Below are 23,970 nucleotides of genomic sequence, written 5' to 3'. Positions count from 1 at the left end.
GTTGTGGGTGTGAGGTGGTGAGGGAACAGGTGAACATTTCTAAACATTTCTAGCAGCTATAAATCCTGACATGTTCAAACCCAGTGAGTGCTTTTAATAACAATAAAGTTGTACCCAGGGGCGGTTCTAGACCAAATTTTCCAGGGGGGCCACAGTGGGGCCAGTATTTTTTCATGGGGGCGCAAGAAAAAAAAAGAGACAATGAACAAGTAAACTATTACGGCGAATGCAGTAATGGTTTACTTGTGAAAGTAAAACTGGCATGTTTTTATGGTACTCAGATAACAGTTCTGAATGCTTCACCGCAACACGAGACTTGAGTAAAAAAATAATTCTAGTTTATTATTATAGTTTGTGACTTCATTTAAAGATTATATGAACTGTACATATGAAAAATAAACATTCAAACAAATAAAATATCTGCACAATACAATTTGCTTTTTGTAGTCAACACACACACACACACACACACACGTAAGCAAAATCACTTCACCAATTGTTTTGATATACTCACGATTTTCTTTAACCTTTTTACTGTGTTCCTTGTCGAGTATATTAGCCAATGTTGTATTAGCTTTCACAGCCCTCTGGTAGTCCCTCCACGCTATCATTGAATCCTTATGCCTTTCAGACTTTGCATGTACTAACCCCCCACCCCCCCCCCACCCCCCCCACCCCCACCCCCACCCACCCCCCACCCCCACCCCCTCTCTCAGTTGCTTTTTTCCAGTTCCTAAATCCACACGGTGAGTCAAACACACTTCCTGCGCTACTTGGTGAGCTAAAATGTCTGCACGCATGACAATAAGTAGAGTCCATAGTAACAGAATATTCAACCCAAGGATGACTTTCATACCAGCTTGGCTGAAAGCTGCGTCTTCTGTCTCCTATTAATGTCCCTGGAAATGTCCTCAAATGATGCTGAGTAGGTGGGTCATCCTTGCACTTGCTGATATCTGAAAGAAAATAAATGTTAGCATGAGGATAAAAGTCATAATTAGTTAATTCAGAGTCTTATTTTATCTATTTATTAAATATAAACAACAGAAATTTTGGTCCAGAGTCAGCATGCCTCAAATGCATTTTACACACAATATGAGCTGCAAACACAGAGGGGTTGTTCAACACCCACAAACCTGACGGTAGTGTACACGGTGCACATGACAGAAGATGTCCCTCTTTTTGCTCCTCACTCTCTCCTTCACAGCTGACATCATCCTCCTCACTCTCAGGTGGACAGCCTCAGACCTCTCTGGTTCCTCTCCAACCAACTCCTCCTCCTCTTTCATCCTGCTTCTCAGCTCCCTCGTGACTTTCAACCTCTCTCTGTCTACGCTGTTCTTTATTAACAGCGGTAAAAAAGGACAAAATGTCCATTTCTTTTCATGGCCGCTGATGCTTCCAGTCAGTGCTGCGAGAAAGTCATAGATAAATGAATACTGTAATCCAATCTCAACGTGTCTAAGGCTTAAAATGCAGCAACTTCATTTTTATTTTACAGCTAATGTTACAAAGGAAAAACAAATCAGTATTAACTATGGATAGACTCAGTTAGGAACTTAAAAGTAAATGACAGAAACGCGCGACTACGATCAAAACATTGATGTCAGAAAAATAAACTGTATTGCTTACCTTCGTCTCTTAGCGTCTTTTCCGTTTGGCGTGCTCAAGAACTTCTTCGGGTCTCATTTAAACTATTTTTAATCTGTTATTCAAAAATCCACCGGGTAAACAATTCTGTCCACAGAGTGTGCTGCGCTCTAAAGGCTCCGTGTGAAACGCTGCAGCGCATTAGTTCCCGTCTCCGAGGCAGCGCGGGAAAAAAAAAATCCAATCTCTTCAGCACAGGGGCCATAACAGGGGCCAGGGCCGGTTCTACAGGGGCCCAGGCCCCTGTGGGCCCCTGTTTAAAACCGCCATTGGTTGTACCTGAAGTTTGTCTAATAAAGCCAGTCTGTTACTCCTCGTTCTTTGTAGATCTTACCATCAACAAACATTTTATCCACGGAGATCACAGCCCGCTTCCCATCCTGGATGAACTTCTTGCGCGGCGGGAAGAGAACCCGGCGGCGATCCAGAATTTCTTTAGGAAACTTGTCGTTTAAGCTGTAGTCTTTACCTTTAAGCTCTCTCCAGCGGCTCTTAACAAGATCTTTCTGCTTAAAGTGCTCAAATTTAGCCAGGATGGGACGAGGTCTTCTGCTGTCTGTTCTTCTGGCTCCAAGGCGATGTACCCGATGAAAGGTGATGTTTCCAACAGTTTCCTCAGGTATCTTCATGTGGGTGTGGAGAAAGTTCTTGATGGTTTGTTCGCAATCCTCCGCTTCTCCTCTGGTCTGCTCTGGAAGGCCTGCGAACACCAGGTTATCACTCATGCTGCGTGATTGGAGATCCAGAACCGTCTCCTTTGTTGTCCTGGGAGATCCGATCTAGTCCTGCAGTCAAGGAGGAAACCGATTCCCGCAGAGACGCGTTCTCAGCCGCGAGCCACTCCACCTGCTCCTGGCTAAACTCCAGAGATGTTCGGAGATCCTGGAACTCCTTGTGAAGCACCTCTAGCAGGTGGAGTCGTCCCTCAAATCCCAGAAGCAGTTTATCTATGGACTGTAGTAAATCTAAGACATCCTTATGGGGAGATGAGGCCTCGGGCGAGTCCTGGGGACGGCTCCTCTTGGTCCCAGGTGTTTCCGTCTCAGCTGCTGCGGCTTTCTTCGGTCCCATGACAAAAATCTCAAAAACCTCGTCAATATATGTTTGCAAAGTTTCTAAATTTCTCCACTTACCTCCAGGTTGAGTGTGTTATATTTACCAGATTTATTAATATTTTTTGCGTTGTCAGTGAGTAAATTATGGGAAAATCTGTCTTAATTGTTTGTGGAAGTTGATTAACAAGCTGCCATCTGCTTCAAAACGCCGCCGTGTGTCCGGCCGTCAGCGCATGTGCATGCTCTCTCACCATATATCCTACCCATTAATGTAAAAAAAAAAAAAACTCTGAAACAACTATGGTTACATCCAGAAATGAACCCAGGTCTTCTGCATGAAAGCCCAAAGTCTTACTAGGCGAGCTATATCACCAGTGGTGTCTTCTGTATCTGTAACATTTATATCGTTGATTACAGCTGAAACAACATTCAAAGAACAGTTCGGAGGGCTATGCCTGAGCGTGAACGCGCATGATTATCAATGGGCACAGGTGTTGTCCCAGCTGCTTTGAAAGATGCAGTTATTCGGCCGACCCTGAAGAAACCTGGTGCTGATGTCTCTGTGATCGAAAATTACAGGCCTATCTCTACCCTGCCTTTTACATCAAAACTGCTTGAGAAAGTCGTTTATCAGCAGCTGGTCTCACATTTAGCTGACTCTGATCTTTTTGAGGTCTTCCAATCAGGGTTCAGGTCTGGCCATAGCACAGAGTCAGCTCTACTGAGGGTCCTAAATGACATCTATCTATCACTAGATCAGGGTACATCTGTGGTGCATCTGTTGTTAGACCTGACAGCAGCCTTCGACACAGTTGACCACGCGATTCTACTCGATCGCTTGGAACGATGGGTTGGGATCAAAGGGTCTGCTCTGGATTGGTTTAGATCATATCTCCACAACAGGACATTCTGCGTTAAACTGGGTGATGTTTTTTCTTCTTGGGAGGGGCTCTGCTGGGGGGTCCCGCAGGGATCGATCCTTGGGCCTCTTTTGTTTGCCATTTATCTGCTTCCTCTGGGGTCAGTCGTTTGTAAACATGGCCTATCATTCCATCTCTATGCTGACGATTGCCAGATTTACTCTCCATTGTGTCAGGAGAAAGCTCACTCTATCCAGTCCTTTGTGTCCTGCATTAACGAAGTGAAGTCTTGGCTAATGGCCAACGTTCTGCATCTGAATAAGGGAAAGACAGAGCTCATTGTTTTTCACCCCAACAGCAGGAATGTGGATCATCATGTTGATCTTGGGCCTCTTTCTCCCTACTCAAAACCAGTTGTGACCAGTTTGGGGGTGAAAATTGATGCTGGATTTAAATTTGACACTCACATCAACTCTGTGATCCGATCCAGTTTCTTTCACCTGAGACGCCTTGCAAAAATCAAACATATGCTGTCGAGAGCCCACCTGGAGCGGGTACTACATGCTTTTGTAATTTCTAGGCTTGATTACTGCAGCGCTCTATATGCAGGGTTGTGTCAGTCATCACTGCATCCAAGGGTGTAGGAACGAGTTTAATATTGGGGGGGACACATTTGGGAAATCTAACAAATCTGTTGTAGGTCAATATATACTGTAGGTCAACTTCACTGAAAAAAATACATTAAATGATTATTTCTTATTCTAACGTGTCACTGAGTGTTTCATGCAGGCTGAACATGAACATAGTCTCCTGCCGCTATCTCCTGCATTAGCTTCTGATAGAAAATCTGATAGAAGGTGAAACTCTAGGATTAGAAAAGTCTGACAGATGTGACTCAGGGCGTAAGGCAAAGCCCAGAAAGTCAAGAAAATAACTTTTATAGCCCAGTTCACTAACATTCTGTTTTGTTTTGTTTTTGATCGGGGACCCATGAGCCAGCCAGAAGGAGAGGAGACTTAGGCTCCTTTTGACACTGTAGACCACAATGTTCTACTAGACAGGTTAAAGGCCCTGGCTGGGATTTCAGGTTCTGCTCTAGAGTGGATCTCTTCTTATCTCACCAACAGAACATTCACAGTGAAGTCTGAAACCTTCTCTTCAGATACTGCCTCTCTAACATGCGGGGTCCCACAAGGTTCAGTTCTAGGGCCTCTACTATTCGCATTCTATATTCTTCCCCTAGCTGGCATCATTCAGTCTTTGCCAGACATCTCCTACCACATCTACGCTGATGATATTCAGCTCTATATGTCCTTTATGCCACACCAGTTGGACAGGCTGGCCACACTTGTACTCTGCCTGACCCAGATCAGTAACTGGCTGTCCAGCAACTTTCTTGTCCTCAATGCTAACAAGACAGAGACCCTGATCGCTGCACCCCCGGAACTTCAGCCAAAAATCGAGCAAGAAATTGCCTCTTTTTGCCCATCAGCCAAGGCCAACATGAGAAACCGAGGAGTTAGGGCTGCTCAATTAATCGAATTTTAATCACGATTACGATCTGAGTTTTGAACGATTATAAAAAACAAAACAAGCCGATTATTTGCTCCTCCCACTTGCGCTGCCCTGAGTTGCAAATGAAGCACTCCTCCCACAGTGTTGCCAACTTAGTGACTTTGACGCTATTTCTAGCAGCTTTTCAGACCCCCTTCTTGACTTTTTAACTTAAAAGTACCTAGCGAACACCTCAGAAACATCTCTGGTAACCCTTAGCTACTTTCTGGATAACTGTCGTTGACATTTCCTGCAGGTTAGCTAAACACTCCGCCTGCGCTCCGGACCGTTCTTCAGGACATTAGGAAAGGGAATGATGTAGTGATGTGTCGGTCACTAAAGAAACAGCTCTCAGAGCCGGCTCCCTGTTGGAGTAACCAGAGTGAGTGACACACACACCGCACCTGCGGACTCCTGAGCCGCTAAAAACGGCTAAACACACGTGCAGCTTGCCCCGATTGCTGTGAGACCGGGTTGGGAGGTGGGGGGTGCAGCTGTGATTAGGACAATTATTACATTAACTGATGGACGACTTGTAAATAAATAGTTTATAAATAAGGTAGAAATAAGTTCCTCACGCTGATAAATAATAACTAATCTCTCTGAGGACACGGTGCTAGTGCACTCTCCTACAGCACCTTGACACAACTCAAATGTTATGCAACATTTTGTGAACATCAATTTATTTGCATTTATTTGTTATAAATGCCACTGTATAATTCTTGCTGTCAGTATTTTTAAGATATTGGTATTTGGGTCTGTACTGGTTAGACTTAAATGAGTTAAACCAAGGTCTATAGCCCTTGGGTCATAAACTATGAGCTGTAAGTATATTGGTCTTTTTATACTGGGAATCAGGAGTTCATTTAGTGATCATCTTGTTTCTTATTTTAGTCCTGATTGTGCCCTGAGCAATTTTATAACTGAATAAAAACAAATAAAATCAACAAATTGAAAAATCGTCCTAAATAATCAAGATCTCAATTTCAGTCATAATAATCGTGATTATTGTTTTTGCCATAATCGAGCAGCCCTACTAGGAGTTATTTTTTATCCAGCTTTAAGTTTAGACTCACACGTCAAAACCATCTCCCGCTCTTGTTTCTTTCAACTGAGAAACATTTCAAAAGTCCGTAAACTGGTTTCTACTGCAGATCTGGAAAAAATCATCCATGCCTTTGTGTCATCACGCTTAGACTACTGCAACTCTCTTTTTACTGGTCTCAGCAAAACCTCCCTCTCACGCCTTCAAGCCATGCAAAATGCAGCAGCCAGACTCCTAACCAAATCCAGCAGACGAGCTCACATCACCCCAGTTTTACAGTCCCTCCACTGGCTCCCGGTAGATTATAGAATTCAGTTTAAAGTTTTAGTCCTGACCTATAGAGCTCTTAACAACCAGGCTCCAAGCTACCTATCAGAGCTTTTATCCCCACACATCACCTCTCGGAACCTTAGATCCACATGTGAAAACCTCCTGGCTGTTCCTGGAACCAGACTGAAAACCAAAGGGGACAGGGCCTTTCAGACTATTGCACCCAGACTTTGGAACAGTCTGCCTTCAAATCTCTGTCTCTCTAACACTGTAGAGGTCTTTATAAATCATCTAAAAACTCACCTTTTCATCCAGGCGTTCCCTCCCTAAATGTTTCAAAAAGATGGCTTTGTTCGGGTTCACACCTTCACTTTGTTTATACTCATGATTTTATTTTCTACTTTATCACTGCTACTGTTTTTCTGATGTTTTTATTGGTTAGAGGTATTTGCCCTGATCTTTATCATGTTGTACAGCGCTTTGTGATTTATATCTGTGAAAGGCGCTATATAAATACACTTTTACTCACTTACTTACTTTTACTTACTTACTTACTCCCCATTAGCCGGATCCAGGTGATTACCGGCCAACGTGGACGTTTTAATTATAAAAAAGCTGTTTATGTGTCAGTAGTGTTTTATTTTTATTTAATAATATGAATGTAGGATATATTTTAATAATATGGATGTAGGATATATTATCTTATTCCTATGGGTAGAGATGTGTAAACAGATTTAATACAAGACTAAAGCTGTGAACATTCAGTCTGAATTGATCTGACTCTCATCAAAATATTTTAAACTACATCAGCCAACAATGCTGACCAACAATCAGAAAAATCTGTTTGTTTCTGACAGAATGAAAAAAGAAATAATTCACTCACAACAACAGCTGGAACTACGTTAATTTTCAGACGGACAAAAGAAACAAACAGTGGCCAAATTTGCAGTCTAAATGCACCAGAAAGCAGAGTTTAACACTTATTTTTCTAATATTTCTAAGGAAGTGTGTACAGAATGTAATTTATTCTTAAACCGTACTGCCCAGCCTTACTTGTAATGGGATTACATATATTTAACTGTGTTCCCTTATTATTACATTCAAATCTTCCTCTCATTAGCCACCTAAAACCATCTCACTCTTCACTGTAGCACCTACCTGCACCTCAGCAGGTCTGGTGCTCCCTGTCTCACCCTCAGCAGGTCTGGCTCTCCCTGTCTCACCCTCAGCAGGTCTGGCTCTCCCTGTCTCACTCTCAGCTGGTCTGGCTCTCCCTGTCTCACCCTCAGCAGGTCTGGCTCTCCCTGTCTCACCCTCAGCAGGTCTGGCTCTCCCTGTCTCACCCTCAGCAGGTCTGGCGCTGCCTGTCTCACCCTCAGCAGGTCTGGCGCTGCCTGTCTCACCCTCAGCAGGTCTGGCTCTCCCTGTCTCACCCTCAGCAGGTCTGGCGCTGCCTGTCTCACCCTCAGCAGGTCTGGCGCTGCCTGTCTCACCCTCAGCAGGTCTGGCTCTCCCTGTCTCACCCTCAGCAGGTCTGGCGCTGCCTGTCTCACCCTCAGCAGGTCTGGCGCTGCCTGTCTCACCCTCAGCAGGTCTGGCTCTCCGTCTCACTCTCAGCAGGTCTGGTGCTCCATGTCTCACCCTCAGCAGGTCTGGCGCTGCCTGTCTCACCCTCAGCAGGTCTGGCTCTCCCTGTCTCACTCTCAGCAGGCCTGGCTCTCCCTGTCTCACCCTCAACTGGTTCCTGCTGAACTTCATCTGATCTCTAATATAAAAACAGTGGACAGGAATAAGGAGTAAAAATACTGTTGGACGACTAGTGCAACAGTAAAATCATGGTTGTTATAGTATTATTTAGTCGTGTTCACTTGTTATCATGCTCGAATCTTCCTCTCATCATCAACCATCTAAAATCTAACTCCACTGTAGCACCTACCTGCACCTCAGCAGGTCTGGCTCTCCCTGTCTCACCCTCAGCAGATCTGGCGCTGCCTGTCTCACCTTCATCATTTTCCTGCTGAACTTCCTCTGGTCTCTTATATGAAAAAAGTGACATGAATGAATAAGGTTTAAAAATGAAATGTGATGAGAATGTCACAAACAAGCAACAATCACACTTACAAACTCCATTTTTATGTGGAAATTCTACTTTTTTATTTATTTCGTGTCAAATGGTTTTTGTCTGTTACTGTAAAATTCGCCATTTTTTGTTGACTAGTAGTGTTGTTTAATGTTTAATGCTAACTAGCAAGATGTTTACGTTAGTCAGCCATGTTAGCGTTTGACCAGAAATACAATTATACTCTTGGACTAAATTATTACCAACTCACAATTCCTTTCTTTCTTTTTTTGCCCATGAGAAGAACTCGCTGAGCTGCTGCCGTCTCTCTCTGACTCCTGCTTCCCTCAGCCAGCCTGTCTGACTCCCTGAGGGGAGGGGCTGTGTCGGAGAGAAGTCCGCGGTGTCTTTCAAAATAAAAGCTCGCGAGTCAAGTATTTCAAAATCAATCTTTTTCTTCTCCATGTTATTGGGGGGGGGGGGGACAAATGCGCGTTTGTCAAATATTGGAGGGGACACGTCCCACCCGTCCCCCGGTTCCTACGCCCTTGACTGCATCGCCTACAGGTTGTGCAGAACAGTGCAGCCAGGTTCCTGACTGAGACCAGGAAACGGGACCACATCGGTTCTGGCCTCCCTGAACTGGCTTCCGGTTTGCTATTGTTCACAGTTCAAACTCCTCGTCTTTGTTTTTAATTTCTTCCAGGGTGGTGCTCCCCCCTATCTGGCCACACTCCTGAACAGACATTCCCCATCACGCGCTCTGCGCTCTTCTGACCAAGGCCTGCTCGCTGTCCCTCGTTCTAGGTGTTGTACTCGCTGGGACCGGGCTTTCTCAGTCCTAGAACCGTATGGAACCAGATGCCACCCTCAGTTAGGCTGTCCCCATCTCTGCCAGTCTTCAAGAGTCGCCTAAAAACCCACCTCCTCCGCTTGGCGTTTCCTGAACATGTTTGAATTTGGCCCTCTTTTATGTTGATTTTACTTCCCAGTTTTCATTGGTTCACTCTATCCCTTGTTTTACACATTTGTCCTGTACTAGAATGTTTCACCTTTTTAGTAATTTGTAATCTGTAATTTGAATTGCTTTTATTTTCTGATTCATTCACTTTATTTGACTTTGTACTGTACCATGTTCAGCGCCTTGGGCTTCCTGACAGAGTTGCGGAAGGCGCTTTATAAATAAAGCTTTGATTGATTGATTGATTGATTGAAGCAGCCTGCTCGACCCGAGCGTCTCTCTTTTTCTGTGATTTTACAGAAAAACAGGCAATCACAGTAAAAATGCCAGGGCTCATTCTACAGGACCAGGGCATTGCAGGAGAATGGAGAAGAAATGTATTATTTTTATACATGTTTTGGCTGTCAAACTTCCATAATACCCCTTTAAAAGACAAATGATCAACTATATAAAACACCTGGTTAAAACTTTATTAAAAGTTTTACCAAACTGAAAGTGTTTTAAAAGCACAACGAAGTTGATAAACGTCTAAAAACTAAATCCGAGTTAACCTTAAAACACGGTCGACACTAGGTGACATGCACAAAAGATCCATGTGGATCCCTCAGAGTTAAAACTATTAAAGTTAAAACTCATCAAAACGAAGTGGTTAAAACCAAAACGAGGCCTGGAGGACAGCAGAACCCCTGCACTGCTGCCTCCCAGACTTTTTCTTCTTCTTCTTCTGTTCTTTTATTGGCGGTTGGCAAACAACGAATGGTGCATTACCACCACCAACTAGTGTGGAGTGTGGTCTGGAATAGCGCTCATAAAACAAAATCAAACAGGGGGAAAAGGAATATATATATATATATAAATATATGTATGTATGTATGTATGTATGTATGTATATATATATATATATATATATATATATATATATATATATATATATACATACATACATACATACATATATATATACATACATACATACATATATATATATATATATATATACATACATACATACATACATATATATATATAGATATATATGTATGTATGTATGTATATATATATATACATACATACATACATACATATATATATATACATACATACATATATACATACATACATACATATATATATATATATAGATATATATATATATATATATATAGATATATAGATATATATATATATATATATATATATATGCCTCCCAGACTGCTGAAGGCACAGTCTTTTTATCCCAGGTGTGGGTCATCAACAGGATTCAGCCCAGCTGTGCTCCTCAGCAGGCTGGAAGAGAGGAGAGGGAGGGCTGGTGTCAGGCTTGATCGCTGGGGCTGGATGATCTTGGCTCCTGCATCTCACTGGCCAGGCTGGTAGCCGTAACATCCAAAAACAGTGATCTTTGTCTCATCACTCCAGAGTAAAGAGTCCCAGTAGTCATCTCTTTCAGTATGAGCGCTGGCAAATCCCAGATGTGCTTTTTGGTGCATGGGCTTTCTTCATGGATGATACCCATGCATACCATTCCTCTGCAGTGTGGTGTCACGGAAAACGATCACTCCAGTTTGGCTTTCTACTGCTTTAGCTAACTGCAGTGAACTTGCATGACGATTTTCTTCAACCCATCTCATCAGAAGATGCTCCTGAGGAACATCCCTGAGAGAATCTGGTTCACCACAACCCAAAAATTCTTGACTGAAATGAGTTCTGGTGATTGTAAGGTTCACCCAGTCCTGGCCTCCAGAGCCCTCATTCATCAACCAAACAGCATCTAGTGGCAGATCGGGGGAATTCCAACACTGAAGGTCTCAGTCATCCACACATTTTCCTCTTCTACTAATTTTTTACCCAATAAGTAATTGTCTGCGGAGATGAAGCTTAATCACATAACCGATGTTAGAACGTATAAAACACACCTGTAACTGACAGGAACTTGACATTGTAGCATGGCCGATCTTGTGTTTTTGGAGAAATGGGCAGAGCATGCACTCTAGAAGGAGCTCATCTTCCTTGATAGCACGGATCTCTTTCAATTAACATCCCTGTAAAAGGAAACCACTAATCTAGCAGCTCGATTCTCCAATACACCATTTAGATGACCATGTGATGTTTTTATAAGCTTTTTGACATGATAAAACACAAAACATAAAATTAAAACTCTGAGCTTTAATAAAACTTTTTATTTTGTTTGTCAAAGTCTGGGTTTTCAGACGTAACTTAAAAAAAGATATTCTGTTTCTACCACACAAGCATACATGTCTGCGTATTTATGTTTACATGTGGAATCCTGTCACTTTTTCTCCAGAAAAGACAAAACCACCTTGGTCTGAACAGCAGGAGTGAACAACTTAAATATCCAACATGGGACAAAATAATTGAGGGATATATACACAGGACAGGTCACAAAAACACATCACATACAAGGAGTCAGACAAAACCAAGTTTGCTGCTTTAAGTCATAAATTCAACCAGGAGTCCAGTTTTGTGTAGAGATACTTATAGATGTTGTTTCTGTTCTGCTAACCGTAGCTGAGCTTCAAAAACAAAACAAAACGAAACATGAAGAGTGAAACTTTCAGAAGCATTAGGGAGTCCTTGTTCCTTAGCTTGAGCCAGAACTGATAACATTTGTGCACTGAGGTTCACAGAAGGCACCAAAGCGCCCATAAATGTCTTTGGCTCGAACAGCAAAGTAGTAAGTGGAGCCAGACTGGAACTGGGTCAGCGTACAAGCCATGGGTAACGGAAGGGCGTTCACCTCCCCGATCTTCTTCCAGTGCTGCTGAGCTGAACCGCTGTTAGAGTTGTCTTGATGGAAGGCATAGAGGTGGTAGCTGTCCACGGCGGCGCAGGACCGATCGGTTTCTGACACGCTCCAGGACAGCACTATGCCCGTTTGACCTGGCACCAGCTTCAGCTGAAGCTGCTGAGGGGGTGAGGTCTGCTCAGCCTCCGGGGGTAAACGCAGAGGTGCAGGTGCAGAGGGAAGAGGGGGGAGTGGGGCACTGGAGCCCCGGGGTGCTGTTGTCGTGGTTACGGTGCGGGGTTTCAGTGAAGAGTCCTATACACACAAAAATAAGAGTCAGTGAGAGTCATTTAAAACCTCAAAAGGCAAACAGAAATCATTTAATAACTCAACACAGATTACTTAATGTATTTTTTTATAATTCTGTCCTCATTTACACCACTAGAAGCTTTTATTGTGAAAATCGCATGTGCAATAACTGGTTTCATAGGCTGATCCAAAGATTCCACATCACAGAAAAAAACAAATAAAGCAAAATGTGTTATTGTAATTGTGAATCCTCACCAGAGGGGGGCGGTGGTGCACTGTCACCTGAGGGCTGCTGGTGGAGCTCAGATTGGTTTTTGGAGATGATCTCGCTCCTGTACCTGCAGACGGGAGCACAAACACACACATTACATTACCTGTTCATAACACAGTGATGTAAACATAAACAATATCACTCATGCACCTGTCTTCTTTCAATTCTGGGGCCTCATTTATTAAACACTGTGTAGTAGGGGTTGTATGAACTAGTCGACTAGTCGACTTCACGGCTCTGTAGTGACTTTTTATGCCAGTCATCGACTAGTCGCTGTCACGTGATATTGTGTAGAATCCTGACAAGATGCAGTCCTCGGAAAAGACAGCAGGTGACGAGCCCCTGCGCGTCGGGAGGCGGAGGCGACGCGCTGTGCCAGAGCGTCGGTACTGACATCGGCGGTAAAACGGACATTTAACAAACTGTGACCTTTTCCCTCTTGCAATTTTACCTTCCCCTCACCCCCATCCTAATCTTAACCAGTTTGCGCATGCAAAGCTCTGATCGTTGACGCGCTCCAGTCATCTGCGTCCTGAGCATGGCCAAATCAGCTGTCACCACCTCAAAAACAAATTAAACACGCGATCGTCCATGTCGGCTCATTTCCTTTAATGTTGTCTGTCTGTTATTTGTGCCTGATGCGTTTCGCTGCTGCGGAGCGAGGCGCATCATCTGTTTTGTTCTCCGGTGACGCACCCCCAAAATTCCACTATCTCCGCTCCGCACCGGCATGAACTCCGCAGCAAAAACGGTCCCGTTGTAGTCAAACGGCGAGCAGCGGCACTCCGCTGTTTTTGCGGTCGGTAGATCTTTTAGAACTGCAGTTCAAAGGTAACTTATAAGGTGAATATATATGAAGCCAGGTAGCAGTTTTTCTTTAGGATTGAGAGGAGATGCAGGAAGATAATAAACAGGCAGGACAGAAAAATAGTCAAATAAAAACAAGTTAGTTTTTGTACCTGGTGGTTGCAACAAACAGACACCATTGAAGGTAATCAGAAGTGAGGAACAGAAAATGAAATAATTATTTTAATGTTTAGAGCAGCAGGAACTCTGAGAGGCTGCAGGCGCATCAGTGAGTTTGCGGCTGCTGCGCAGGAGGGGTGGGGTGGGGCGGGGGGCTGAAGCAGAAACTACCGTTGTTAAAAGAAATGTGTTTAACTTTGAAAATGTGGGTGCAATTTTAATTGTCAAAAACTCCAGCGAACCTACCGACCCCCCGGTGTATGACATCATCAACGACTAGTCGAAGTCGACTCGATTTTCATTACTTGACTGTCGACTTTAAAAAAAATTAAGTCATCCCTAAGTGAACATTTGAGACGAAAACATGTGGGAGCTGATGCAGCAGAGGAAGAGCCAGCCCGGTAAGTAACAGAAAATAAACAAGCTAATTATAGTGGTCCATGACTACACGTAGATCAAATTTGGGACTTAGTGTTTTAGCTGAGTTCGTTATAGTGAATGTTAAACATGTTTTTTTTTTTTGCAGAGTCAGTCTACGGTGTTCTACTCCTGATTGACTAAATGCAATCGTGAATCTCCGTGTTGTGAATCATGCGCTTGCCAAATTTAGCACGTCTGTTCATAAGAATGTTCTCGTTAAGAGAAAAACGGCACAAACCCATAACTATGTTCCTCATTCAAAAAAGGACAACTCTGCGGAGAAAAATGTACAGACGAGCTGTGTCCAGGTGAATATAACGCGGCATAGTTGTACGCTTTCAATTTTTAAATACAGGAGAAATTCAGAAAAAGTCATTTTTTTACTATTAAAAGGCTGTTTTACTATCTAACTCTGTAAAACGCCTCACAACGCATTTTTATCAAAATAAATGATCACTGTATATTGTTAATTAATTCAAATAATACTAATAATAATACTATTGATTTAGTGTTGTAGTGTGTGTGCTGCTTTATTTTATATGTGTACTTATGTCAGTCAATTTGTGTTTCTCATGCAGAAAAAAACAAGCAACGATGGACAACTACATGGGGAACAAGACACTCACCCCCAGCAATGCATACCACTTACAAACTATTCTAGATTCTATATTATTTTTTTATTAAATTTACCTCTTATATTTTGATGCCAAAAAATTATTCTGGACTGATATTTTGCACTGTTTAGCTCATTTTACACCGCTGACTGTGTTCATGTGCAATAAAATAGATTGCAGTCAACTGCACAATTCTCCTGTTTTTCTTTTTCTTAACTGAAATGTATTCATCACTTGTATAGGTTAAATAGCTAAACAATAACAAACCGATTAATCGAAAAAATAATCGACAGATTAATCGATTATGAAAATAATCGTTAGTTGCAGCCCTACATGCGACCCCTATTGTGTAGAATCCTTACTAAAACCCTACTTACGTTTCAGAACCTGTTTTGTGCATAAGCAAGCTTTACAAGTGAGGCTCCTGGTGTTTTCTGCAGCAGGACATAATAAAAATGGTCTGATCTTTATCAAGTTCCAATATGATCCATATCTAACATTAAGTGATTCAACCATGTCATTAGTAAATAAACAAAAATGGACTAAAAAAAGTCTGAATTCACTACTTTTACTGATCAGTTATACAGATGGACTGATCATCACCAGCATAAACTCTTTCATGAAAAGCTTGAGTCGTTGCCAGCTCGCTGGTCTGGAGCATACTGGTGTGTGTAAACACCAGGAGGAAAGACACTAGGAACAACCTTGTGGCCCTTTGCCACTACTCGGCGTGGCTGGGTTACACATTTCGGGTGGTTTTCTATTGTGTGGGTTTGCCGTAGCGGCGCAGAGCCCAGAATCAGAAAGTGTAGTGATATGATCTTTATGCAACACTAGGGCTCGATGATTGATATATTATATATATATATATATATATATATATATATATATATATATATATATATATCAGTAATCAATGATAACTATATAAAATGTAGAAAATATATTTAAGTTAATATTAAGTAAATATATTTAAGTTTAGCCCTGGCCATTTTGTGTCATTACTTCACGATAAGGCAAGTAAATTGTCGCCAGATTTGATTTTTATGGATTTTTTTTACAAATTTAGCAAACAAGTTTTTCATTTTCAGACAAAAATATTGCCATGCTGGTGAATTACTGTAACCTTATTTCAGGACAGTTCCCTACGCCTCTTGTTGCTGCAACATCTTGGTTAAGTCAAGCGCTGTCAAGGTTTGGTGACAGAGCATGATCAGTGTTTTTGGTAGGTTGGGAGTCAGTAATGACTCTAGTATTAAAGTTACAACAGCAAACGTAGAAAACAAATGAGCGTAAAACAAATTTTATTCTTTTTTTTAATCGCACCACACGTCTATCGATAGGTAAAAATCGTTATTGAATTATTGTCCTGCCCTATGCTACACAAAAACACAACACAACAATGGAGGACAAGATGGTAGTGATGTAAAACACTGCTTACTCTGTGGCTTTTAGTCAGACTCTAAAAAAGAAAAAACAGACCTAGTTGCTGCCAATCAGTCTTTGAAGAGTTAAGCCGGACATACACTGTGCAACTTTTTCGAGCCGATTTTCTACAAGACCGGTTAAGGACGTTGAATCGTTCCAGGAGTCACTGTGCTCCCTAAACCCAACGACCTCCTTTCCCTGTCTAAACGGAGGTGACTAGCGCCGCTTATCATGGCTGCATGCACGGATGTGTGGAGAGTCCCCAACCCTACCTCCCCACCTAGTGGACACTTATGTTGTGTAATGTCTGAAGTCTGTTGCATTTCTGTCTGAGGTGTTTTTTGCATAGCAAAGATGCCCTCCCTGTGGAGGGTAACTCTGAAGTGCCTTTTTTCCTTCCGGCTCTTGGAGAGTACAGACGCTTTTTTCCTCCTCTCCTCCCAATCTTATCCCAAGGCTCTTGTCTGTCTTTGGGTGTACGGCGCTTCTGCATTTTTTCTGGAAACTGGAAATTATTGAAAATGGACCAGGTCAGTTGGTCTCTCAACGCGATTGACAAAAATTTTTTAACGATGAGAACGGGAGGGGGCTCCCGGATGCCCCTCTGGGACAGAGCCAGCTGGGCATATCATGGACTCCTGGAAACAGTGGAACCTGATATGCCTCTCCCAACTGTCTGTAGAGGATTCTGAAGATGTCTGGATATTCATGGTGTTGGTGTCAGGTTTCCTGCTTTTTGGTCTGAGTGGTTACCTGGCTTACCGGAAAATTAATGAGCTGTCGAGAAATATTGGTTCAATCCCAGAGCTCAGGGATTGATTACACTTCGCTGTGAACGCACAAACTCATCTAATTGTCGAGATGAGTCATAAGCTTCGAACTTTGGCTGAGATTCAAACTCTGGCACAGAAGGTGGATTCGATCAAGGAGCGAGTTGACGGGACAGCAGCACGGATTGGGATAGATAAATTTACGCCGTTATGGGATTCAGAGGGGTTGAGGACCAACGGAACTTTAAGACAGAGAGGAAATTACCTCTGTCTGGCCCCCAAACAAGTTCTTATCTGAATCTGGTGCCCTTGAGCCTGAAGTGAATACTCCTTCTCAGAAGAAATGTGGAATGCTGCCATCGCCATGGAAACTCTGTCTCCCTATCCCAGCCTGGGCTGGTGATGGTGCGACCGGTGAAGGCCGTTGAATCGTTCCAGGAGTCACTGTGCTCCCTAAACCCAACGACCTCCTTCCCCTGTCCAAACGGAGGTGACGAGCGCTGCTTATCGCGGCTGCATGCACTGATGTTTGGAGAGTCCCTAACCCTACCTCCCCACCTAGTGGACACTTATGTTGTGTAATGTCTGAAGTCTGTTGCATTTCTGTCTGAGGTGTTTTTTGCAGAGCAAAGCTGCCCTCCCTGTGGAGGGTAACTCTGAAGTGCCTTTTTTTCTCCACCTGACTATCCTCATTTAAACCCTCTGACCTCCATTAAGGTAGTGCGACTCGGGTTGTGAATGACCACAGTCACCAATTCTTGTCATGTGTCTATGCCTGTGTATGTATGTCTGATCTTAGAATTGTGTGTACTGAAACTAACTTCCCTCTAGGATTAATAAAGTATCTTTGAATTGAATTGAATTGAATTTGAATCAGGGCGAGTTCTGCGCCAAGTGTTGTGTAGTATACAGGACATTACGAGAGATGATTAACAGCACATGACCAGCTACTAGCGTTGGGCATCGTTTGATTTTAATTCCTCGTTTCGATTCCGGTTCCCATCGATTCCCGATTCCGATTCTTTTAAGACATGACATGTTTTACATAAGCTAGCTAACCACAGGTCCTACTTGATGAAATAATCTTAACTTCAACATGAAGTTTAATTCTACGAACAACAACATCACCTTCATTTAGACAAAAACATGTTTTAAGAAAAAGACTTGCAGCACAACCAGTGTGTTCATTTCTGACCACAACCGAAGTCTGGAAGAAGCCTCTGGGATGAGAGGCTAAGTAGTAGAGTAGAGGTGTAGAAGAAAAGAGCAGAGAAAAGGCAGAGAGGAAATGGAGGACACCAAATGGTTAATAGAAAAACTACGAGGCGCGCCTCGACCGGAGCGGAGAAACAAGCGTCTGGTCTGAACTGAGGAGCAGCGAGCAGCGGCCGAATTTCGTAAGCGCTTCGGCGGCTGGTGTCCCCGGCGTTAGGCTCCTTATTAAACTTCTGAAACAATGATGTCCTTTGGGCAAATGAGAACAAAGTAGTGATGTTTACCCAGATAGCTCAGGTTCTTATTGAGTGAAAACCAAACAGCATATCAACACAAACAGCTCATAACAACTGTCAGCACAGCAGTAGAAGGCAGATGGTTAGGGCTCCGTGCAAACCTGCAGTGGTGGGACCTCAAGAGAGCTGAGCAAAGGAAAATGTCCACAAAGCTTAATGAACGGAAGACTTGACCAAAGTTCCCCCACTATGATGTGACAAACTGATGACATCATGCAGTAATCAACCGCATCAGGATAAATCTGCTAAAGATTGTTCTACAAGTTGCTGGATCACAAGGAGGACGTTTTCTACTTCGGCTTCATTTTTGTCTCATAACGGACTCGACACACAGGAGGCAACAAACGACCGCGATCAGCTAAATTTGTCGCCGTCGTTTTAATTACCTGACACACGGGAGACGATCCGCGGCAAAGCCGTCTAGGCGTTCTGTTCCATGGCGAAATCGAAACTTCCGTTGTTTTGTTTGGCTGTGTCAGGGTGGAGGGAATTAAGGTTATTTAAGCGGTTCAGAGTTAATAAAGTGGTAGATATGATGTTTCACAAGGTGCTGCTAGAGTTATGTGAAATCTTACTTCTGATTTTACTATAAAACATAATAATAACAAACTTCCCCTTCATGTTTGCTCGGAGGTGTACGGAGCATCCTGTCCGCTCATTGGTCAGTGAATGAAACCTCCGTTGATTGGTCCTCGTCCGAGCGACAAAAAAAATGTTTCAACTTTCTGGGATCGCGTTGCTGGGTCGCCTGTGCATGACACGTGCACGAGCGCAAAATTTCACACGCACGTTTTTCGCGTTTTGCTTGGTAGGAGGGAGACCCACGATTATCGCTTTGTCGCGCATGTCTCGTTGAAAATGAATGGAGGAGAGGCGGTGTCGTCTCCCGTGTGTCGAGCCCATAAATGCTGGGATGTGTTGTGAATTTTGGTTCGCTTGAGATCAGATCGGATAGTTTTAGAACGTGGAAAAGACCAGAGCCTGATACATAAATCCCCAGAACTGAAAGAGGGAAAGCGTTTTTAACACATCTGTATACGATCAGTGTGGTTTGATGCTCTTACTGTCAGGAATCCTGATGACTGGATTAGGGCGGGGGGCGGATGAGGGTGTAGTGACTGTGGCATTCTTCACTCCAGTAACTGAAAACCATAAATTATATCATAATTACCCAAAGAATAATTGAAGAATATAAACATGTTTAAGATCTGAGGGTTTCAACAACACCTGAACCTCAGTCCTACCTTGTACATCATCATCATCCTCCGTGAGATCGATGACGGAGCCTTTGGGTCGTGCAGCTGTTGCTGCTACTGGTGTTGCTGCTACTGGCGTTGCTGCTGAAGGTGCTGCTGCTGCTGGTGGTGGTGGTGGTGGTGGGGGGGGTGGTACAACAGCAGGTTTGGGTGGAATGGTCACAGCAACTTGATTGTCTGATTAGAGTCAAAATAATATAACTGAATAAAGATGTGCTTATAAAAACAAAAAGCAACAACGTCTCAACAGTCTTAGGTCTTCCTCACCTGTCTTGGATGTTAGAGATGTTCCTTGTGGCGTTCCTGGAGCTGTGGAGCCTGTTGCTGCTGGCCCAGAAGTTGCAGGTGAAGCGGCTGAAGACAAAGCGCCAGCAACAGAGACAGACTGAGCGGGTGCCCTCACTGTGGTCACAGATACCCCGGCATTTGGTGTAGTTATTCTGCTGGCACCACCTTGGTACACCGTTCGAGCCACAGAGAACTGAGTGGTAGACAGCTGACCGGTGGAAGCCTGAAGGGTAGGAAGTGTGCCAAGAGTCGAGGTGGAAGCTGATACTGCGTTGGTTGAAGGAGGAGATTTGAGGATAAAGGTGGTGGTGGATGGAGTGGTTTTGGACTTGTTCAGTGAACTGGCTGCAGACAAAGAGGAGACGGGGAAGTTGACCAGCGTGCCCGTCTGACCGTTGACCGACAGGGGCAGCTGGATGACGAGCGGCTGGCCTGCAGTCACCATGCCGCTACCAGGAGTAGTTTTCAACACCAGGGTGCCTGGCTGACTCTGTGTGGTGATCCCGGTGGCCAGTGTGGAGGCAGCATTAGCATTGGAGGTGATGAGCTGGAGGATGGACCCCTGTGGAACCATGGTAGTGGAGGTGGGAGTAGGAAGTGAAACTGCAGCAGGAGCTGCAGCTGCAACAGAGGCTGGAATAGATACTGGCACTGAAACTGGGACTGAAACAACTTGTGGGAGACAAAAAGGAGAAAAAAAATCTTAAATCAGAGATGAGTAACTCTCAAAAAGGTTTATCCAATAAATGTAATTAAATACAATCTCACCAGTGGTGCTGCTAATAATGTTTGTGGTCATTTAAATGTCGAAATTTAAGTAATTTATTGCTGTCTTCAAAAACATCCTCATACCATAAAAATAGCTTTAAAATTTGGACAGGAAGCAAAGTTCACTTGGAAAAGCACTACTAATTTATTTTAAGCAGGCTATATCGTCAACTCTTGCATCAAAGATGGATCATACCCAAATAACAGACCTACACAATGATCAGCGGACAGAAACCTGCTACTCACCAGCTGCGCTGGAAGAAGGAACAGTTGCTGGAATCTGCTTAACCTCAATGGAAGTCCGGACTTGCCTGTTCAGAAAGATTCCTAAGCTTAGAGTTGTTTACATAAGATGCCATTTTTTGTCCGTGACGATGGTCGTTTTTATTTTATTCCATTTCACAAAGTCATCTTTGTTTACCTTGCAAGCAGATTCCAACTAAAAAATGTAATGGCATGTCCAAGTTTACATAAAAGCATCAGTTTGTTTTTTAAATGTTCATCATTTTTAAGTGCGGTGCCAAGTCACCATGGGTCCCATTTAACATGTTAATCCGTTCTATGGTTGAAGTTTGAGGTTTAAACTATATATATTACAGTGGATGACAGTTGTCCCAGAATGCTTCTGTCCTGTGTGGCATTAAAAGTGTCAAAACGACAAAACAATCCTTTCGTCGTATTCTCGGAAAAACTCCGATTTCCTCTTTACTCTGAGTATTTCATTGATCACATCTCGGATCTCTCTCCACTTCTCAATTGGCAGTAGAGGGAAGCGGCGCTCAATGTACATCCTTATTGTCCTCCTCAGGTTCATGGGCAGTGCCTCCTTGCCCAATAATCCAACATAATTGACCTTTGCAACCCACTCGCAGTAGATTTCATACGGGACTAAGTAGCGGAATAGATAAGAGGCATAGCGGTCCGGCCTGGGAGTGTCTGAGCCACGCTTGCAGTTGTGGTAGAGCACGCTCTCCAATCGGGAAGAGATGGGGCGGAGTTTAACATCAGCTCTGCACCTTCCTTCACTGTATTCTGCCAGCTTTCTTGCCATGGCAATATTGCGCGACACATCAGTCTCCTTCTCCTCCCCCATTTCCTCCACCTCCTCCTCCTCCTCATCGTCCTCCTCCTCCTCCTCCTCTTCTTCCTCCTCCTTTTCGACAGACCAAGTGGGAGTCTTGCCAAGAGGGGGCGCCACTACCCCTCTGGCCACTTCAGGCTTCGGAGCTACAGTCTGCCCACGGAGGACGCTGTTGGGAGGAGAGGTGCAGTTTTAACTACACTCTGCACTGCCTGAAGAAGCTCTCAGACTTTACATTGTAGAACGTCACAAGACTCAGGACCTGGACCCATTTGGGGTTACTTTGCAGGTACTACAGACTGGGGCATGTGTTTCATTACTCCAAACAAGAGAGTGCGAATGTTGGAAAATTAAGAGTCTAAGAGGTGACAAACCAAACAAGGGGCATGAAAGAATGGTTAGGATTGGAGGATTCTTTAACCTGTCCATTAGTTTTAGTTTCAGAGAGCAATCTGGGACAAGGTCGTCTCTTGGCACCGTGAACGCTCGTGTGTAGGATTGGTGTCAGTCCGGTATTGTCACGTTCATACAAAAGCCAAGATATATTCACACACAGACTGCTGCATGAATCAAATATTACATGTAAAACTACAATGTGGATTTGGACATTTTAATGTCTGACACAGTAAAATCCAAACAAGTGAGCTTGCATTGAGGTAATAAGAGCTGCCCAAGGCTGGGACACACTTACCGCTGAGCTTGGGGGGTGTTAGTAGCAGTCGGAGGCTTGACAGCAGCAGCGGCGGCTGCAGCAGCGGCGGCGGTAGTGGCAGCAGCCAGAGCCTGTGGACACCAAACAGCAAGCTTTTAGATGCTAATCTCACCCGCAGGTCAGGTGGGTTAAAGCAAGAGAAACCACATCTTACCTCCTGTTTCTTTTTGTTTTCAGAAGCTTGATTAGCTTCTCCAAACTTTTTCACTAGTCGGGAGATCTTGGACTGAGCGAATCAGAAAATGGAAACTGGTTTTAGTCTAGTGTTGTCTAAATGGGTCCAAATGTAACAGCTTCCCCCAAGACTCACCTGGAGTGTGTTGATGGCGGTCTGATGTTTAGTAGCACATTCGACTTTATCCACCCTGTCCTTCAGCTCTTTGAAATGTTTGTCAAAAATCGCCAACTCCAAGATCTGCAGCTGTTCGTTCACCAGTTGTTGAACAATCTAAGAAGAAAAATAAGGGAGAAGCAGGAAGATTTGTCAGCCTTTCAGGTTGCCCTGGACTTCTTGTGAGTCAAAGACTGGCCAGATGATCAAGGCCAACCTTTTCGAGCTTATGCTGACTGCCAGCTTTTGCTGTGATTTTAAGTTTCAGATGGGCCTCCAGTTCCTCGTGTTCCATCTTGGGCCTCTTCCCCTCCATTTTCACGGTCACATCGTCTTTTTCATCTCCCTCTGACAGAGTGCGCTTTAGTCCCGAGGTTGAGCTCTTTCCCTCTTTATCTGTTGGTGGAAAAAAAAAAAGAAGATTAGTCTGTCTTGGATTATAAATTTATAACTGGACTTTTATAGCTTTTTAAAAATAATTTAATAAAAAAGGTTTTACACCCACTCTAACTATACAGCCCAGGACACTTTAATTTCTTCTTTATGTTGGATTACTGTATGCTGACATAATCTGGCCTCCGCATCATACCTGGGTTAGAAGGTGGAGTGGAGGATGGTCGAGCTGGTTTTGTACATTTTTCATCTTCCTTAGTTTCCTTCCTGAACTCAGATTGTATTTTGTCCACCTCCATCTTCTCCTCAGACTTGGATTCCGTATTCTTGTTGGGTTTTTCATCTTCTTCTTCTTCAACATCGTCTTCTTTAATTTCTATTGTTTCATTTATATCTTTCCCAGAACCTGGAGGAAGTGTAGAAGTGGAAGTTGTAACACTGGAGCACGAAGAATTTTCGTCTTTCCTTGTGGAAGTGGAGGCCTCAGAGTCATCGGCGTTTGTAGTGTTAGTTTCGGTCTCCATTGGCTTGATGCACTTGGATGTTGAAGGTGGAGCAGGGGAAGTGGAAACAGCTTCTTTTGAAGAGTCCGTTCCTGAATCCCCAGCTGGATCCTCCGTATTGGTCTGTTTCTTCTGATGAAAAACAAAAT

General features: G+C 43.5%; 2 protein-coding genes across 6 annotated transcripts in view; both read right to left on the bottom strand.

Moving 5' to 3' along the window:
* grin2bb (glutamate receptor, ionotropic, N-methyl D-aspartate 2B, genome duplicate b) overlaps positions 1-8,862 on the bottom strand; it is a 222,365-nt gene extending 213,503 nt beyond the window's left edge. The window contains exons 1-3 of one of the 4 annotated variants that reach the window (XM_070553746.1): positions 1,633-7,519; positions 1,137-1,411; positions 857-956 (exon numbers count right to left, since the gene is read on the bottom strand). The gene's annotated coding sequence lies outside the window, so the exon portion shown is untranslated. The other 3 variants (XM_070553752.1, XM_070553751.1, XM_070553750.1) reach the window with 3 other exon arrangements.
* A 2,752-nt stretch (positions 8,863-11,614) lies between these two features.
* atf7ip (activating transcription factor 7 interacting protein) overlaps positions 11,615-23,970 on the bottom strand; it is a 39,717-nt gene continuing 27,361 nt past the window's right edge. For both annotated transcript variants that reach the window (XM_015954258.3, XM_015954259.3), the window contains exons 4-14: positions 23,515-23,953; positions 23,143-23,321; positions 22,905-23,042; positions 22,749-22,820; positions 22,574-22,665; positions 21,048-21,112; positions 20,013-20,705; positions 19,734-19,922; positions 19,554-19,631; positions 12,765-12,847; positions 11,615-12,515 (exon numbers count right to left, since the gene is read on the bottom strand). In XM_015954258.3, the coding sequence (XP_015809744.3) occupies positions 12,057-12,515; positions 12,765-12,847; positions 19,554-19,631; positions 19,734-19,922; positions 20,013-20,705; positions 21,048-21,112; positions 22,574-22,665; positions 22,749-22,820; positions 22,905-23,042; positions 23,143-23,321; positions 23,515-23,953 (2,487 nt within the window). In that variant the 3' untranslated portion in view covers positions 11,615-12,056. The remainder of the gene's footprint in view (positions 12,516-12,764; positions 12,848-19,553; positions 19,632-19,733; positions 19,923-20,012; positions 20,706-21,047; positions 21,113-22,573; positions 22,666-22,748; positions 22,821-22,904; positions 23,043-23,142; positions 23,322-23,514; positions 23,954-23,970) is intronic.

This window comes from Nothobranchius furzeri, chromosome 7 (genome assembly GCF_043380555.1).
Source record: "Nothobranchius furzeri strain GRZ-AD chromosome 7, NfurGRZ-RIMD1, whole genome shotgun sequence".
Taxonomy (NCBI): domain Eukaryota; kingdom Metazoa; phylum Chordata; class Actinopteri; order Cyprinodontiformes; family Nothobranchiidae; genus Nothobranchius; species Nothobranchius furzeri.
The sequence above is the reverse complement of the archived record's forward strand: the minus strand, read 5'-3'. Positions and strand labels throughout refer to the sequence as shown.